Source organism: Phaseolus vulgaris, chromosome 9, assembly GCF_000499845.2.
Source record: "Phaseolus vulgaris cultivar G19833 chromosome 9, P. vulgaris v2.0, whole genome shotgun sequence".
Lineage (NCBI taxonomy): Eukaryota > Viridiplantae > Streptophyta > Magnoliopsida > Fabales > Fabaceae > Phaseolus > Phaseolus vulgaris.
The window spans coordinates 3949436-3953380 of NC_023751.2; the positions used below are offsets into that span (position 1 = coordinate 3949436).

General features: G+C 29.6%; 1 protein-coding gene across 1 annotated transcript; it reads left to right on the plus strand.

Annotated features, from left to right (window-relative positions):
- Window positions 1-1428: 1428 nt before the first annotated feature.
- Window positions 1429-2510, plus strand: LOC137821968 (uncharacterized protein At1g76070-like). Its single transcript, XM_068626793.1, has one exon. The coding sequence runs from the start codon at window positions 1513-1515 to the stop codon at window positions 2302-2304; it is 792 nt and encodes a 263-aa protein (XP_068482894.1). The 5' UTR covers window positions 1429-1512; the 3' UTR covers window positions 2305-2510.
- The last annotated feature ends 1435 nt before the right edge of the window (window positions 2511-3945 follow it).

The window sequence follows — 3945 nt, forward strand, 5'->3', positions numbered from 1 at the left end:
GGATCAACAAATTTTTACGATTTATAATAAATTTTAATTGATAAAAATAATATACTATTAAAAAGATACTCCTATGTTTATTGTATTTCTCGTTTCTTATTTCAAAAAAAAAAAAGCGATTACAGCAAGTCTATGTGTTAGACGAAGAAAATGACACTAAATCAGCTGCAAGTTGTTTCACACTACCTACTTGGTGACCCAAAGAATCTCCCCATGCCACCGCACCTTTTTTTTTATAACAAGGGTTGAATAAATTTGGTTACTCGTTCTACAATTAGATATGTTACGTTGGTTTAAGAAGTATTCTTATTTAATCCTATAAATATATATAAGTATATATAACTTTTTAGTTTTCTAAATTAGGAACATTATTTCTTTCTCCTCCAATTAAAAGGTTTTTTATTTAACTTTTTAATTTTACAAAATAGTATTTTTAGTCTCTAGAGTTAAACTATACTAGTGCATTGATAAAATGGTAATGGATTACTAATATCATTTATCAGGTTGATTTAAGTGATTGACATCATATTTTGGAAGTTAATTAAATACTTAAATATATTTTTAGTCATATATCTCAAGATATTGTTCTTTTAGCCTTTTAATTGAAAAATTTTAAATTTTATTTTTTATTATACAAAATATTATTTTTAGTCTTCAATATGTTATAGAATTCTAATATAAAAAGACAATAATTCTAACATTGTTGTACCACACCTCATGACACTTTTTCACCATACTCATTATGGTCGCAATGTCACAAAAAAGTGAAATAGAATCATCAATAGCAAGTATCAAGTAAAACTCCTTCAACTTATTCTAAATGAGTGTTGTCCCTTTTCGTTGAAAATGTTGATTGAGAGGGAAAATTAAGAAATGAAAATCACTCCTTACCAAAAATCAAGTTATTTCAACTATGACTAAAATAACATCTTTCTAAATAACATGACAGTTAATAAACTTTATAGGTAATATCAACATTACTTACCTTACTTACCTCGTCAAACCTCAATTACTAAAAACATGTTTAATTATTTGATAAAATTTCAACAATATATATCACTTAATTAAATCTACACTTGTAAATATTGAGTTGACCATCAATAACACATTGTCTATTTCTAGGAATTAAAAATAATATTTTTGCAAAATTTAATTCCTATAAAATAAAAAATTTAATTAAAAAATTATCCTCAGTTTGGGGTTATAAAAACATACTTATGTGACTTACGTTTCTTAGCCTAAACAAACAGCTGTTTTTTATTTGCCGAGTCACATTACTGGTTTTGTTTGACCAAACCCTTTCTCAGTTACCCACCTTTCTTGACACAATCAATCATTAATAAACTAATAAAAAAAGAGTAATAAGAAGTTCCACCCTTATCCTTCGTCAACAATTCAAGGTAGTATATAAATAGAGTCCATGGATTAAAACAAAACACAAAACACAGAATACCAAATATCAAAATCCAACTCCTTGAGCTTCTGGTGATCTTTCTTTCACAAACTGTGGTTATGGAGAAACAACTAAAACTTAGGAACAAAATCTTGAAGGCACTACCAAAAGCAGTTGCAGCAGTGACCATGACATTTCAAAACCCTCCGTTCAGCCCAGGAAGGGACCATAAATCAAAACCTATGGTGTCCATGATACCCCATGAAGCTAGAAGAAAAACCCACGATAGAAACGGCATCAATGGAATTTATTCTCAGGAACCCACTTCACCGAAAATCTCCTGCATGGGACAGATCAAGCACAAGAAGAAACAGATAAAAAAAGCCAAGACTAAGAGCGTGATGACCAGGCCAAAAGAAGCCACGAACGTTGCTCGCAACAAATCATCGTCTGCTTCAAGAGACGCAGAGGTAAAGAAGCACGCTTCAACGTTTCAAAAGATGTTGCTATTCCACGCGGCGAAGCCGAAATCTGAGGGAAGGAAATCCAATGCTTCTGCTCCGGGAGATATTAGTGATGGGAATCATGCTCTCGGTGACGCAGCACGTGCACCGCACGTGAGTCAGGTGAGAAGGTTTTCAAGTGGACGTGACGCTCTTGCTAGTTTTGATTGGAAGGTGGCTCAGGTGGCGCCAGATGAAGCGGAGATTGATTACTATTCCGATGATTACAGAGTGGAGAGTAGTGATGGTGAAGAAGAGGAGGAAGAGGTTATGATCCCTTTTTCAGCACCCATTTTGGTGGGTGGTGGAGTTGGTGTGCTTAATTTGAAGCCACGGAAAGAAATTAACCTGTGGAAGAGAAGAACCATGGCTCCACCTATGCCTCTTCAATTGCACGGGACAAACTGATTGATTTCCTCGTCACAACAATGAATGAAGATTGATTTGTTCTTTCCATTTTTTTTAGCGGCTCTGTTTTGGCATTCAAACACTTTGTGTGAAGATAAATAGTTAGTTACAGCCAAATAATGTAATTGGCAGAGGTTGTGGTAGACAAAGTATATGCAGTGTACAAATATATGGCATCAAAATTTATGATATTTACTCCAATCCAATCTAAAGTATCTCAAGTATAGATGTAACGTTATAATGTTACCAAACTAATCATTTTTCAATATTTTTATTAACTAGTGAATTTTAAGTTTAACTCAATCTCATGCACTTATAAAGTAAAATTTATACCCACTTATATAGATACTATAAAAGACTCATATAAAAGATACTATAAAAAAAACTCTAATCTTTATAGGATTTCAACAATTTTTTTTATAAACTATTCTACAATTCCTTTTAATGATAAAGTATTACATTTTAATGATGTAAATAAATTAAATAAAATTGAAATAAAATAATGATATTATATATATATATATATATATATAATTGTTGGATAAATGAATAAATAAAATATGGAAGTGTCATCCTTGATGTTGATTAAGGTAATTGGGGTTTTGTGCTTAAAGATAACAAAAAGAAGATAGTATACACTTCATTTATTCCTTCTATCTTAAACACAACATTATAATTGTGGAGAAAAAAATCAAATAATTAAAAAAATATAACTAATAAATTAGATATGGAATGTATATTTATTTTATTTTTCAAATATTTAAAATCAAGATTTTTTTACAATATTTGTGGATATGAATTATAATAGTCTGTTTGAGCTTATTAAATATATTTTTAGCTAGTTTTAATATATGTCAATTAACTTCATTAAGGTATATTTTTAGTAGTCTATTAGCTCGGGTTTTTTTTTTATTGAAACATCATCCATTTATTTTCTATCTCGATTTTATTGACTTTACTCTATTTAATCATTGTTTACCTCTACTAGGTAATGACCAATTCAACCTCTAATGGGTCATTGTTAGTTTAATCTCAACTAAGACATTATTAACTCAATATCACTCATCAATTTGATATCATTTACACAATTACCAACATAACCTCAATTATTATATGGTCAACTCAACCTCAATTGAGGCCATTCTATATCCTCGATATTGATTAAAAAAATCAAAATTAATCTTAAAAAACTTATATTAAGTCTTAATTAGATATTTTTTATTGAGCTCAATGAAAAGATATGTTAGTCAATTATCTTTTAGAAAATTGTAAACTCCTCTCTAATTTAAAGTATCATCCCTTTAGTCTTACTAAAATATTCTTACTAGAATTTTTAACATTTGTTTTCAAATTAGTTTATTATATTTTAAAATCAGTTTTTGATTTACAGTTTAAAATCAATCTTGATTTTATAAAAAAACATTTTAAAACCAAATTTTAAACTATTTTTTAAAATTGAAAACAGTTTTGTCCAATTAAATATCGAACCATTTAATTGGATTTTGTGTCCTCCCCTCTGCAACATAAATATCGCCATAGTTGAACGACCGGTTAGAAAAACTTCCCACGGGCCACATTAGAATTTAGGGGAAAAAGACTTTAACTAGGCCAAGCCCATAACTATTCCTTTAGACGATAGAG

What these genes read in the sequence shown, in the direction of transcription:
- LOC137821968 (XM_068626793.1), top strand. Translation starts at nt 1,513, where the DNA reads ATGGAGAAACAACTAAAACTTAGGAACAAAATCTTGAAGGCACTACCA.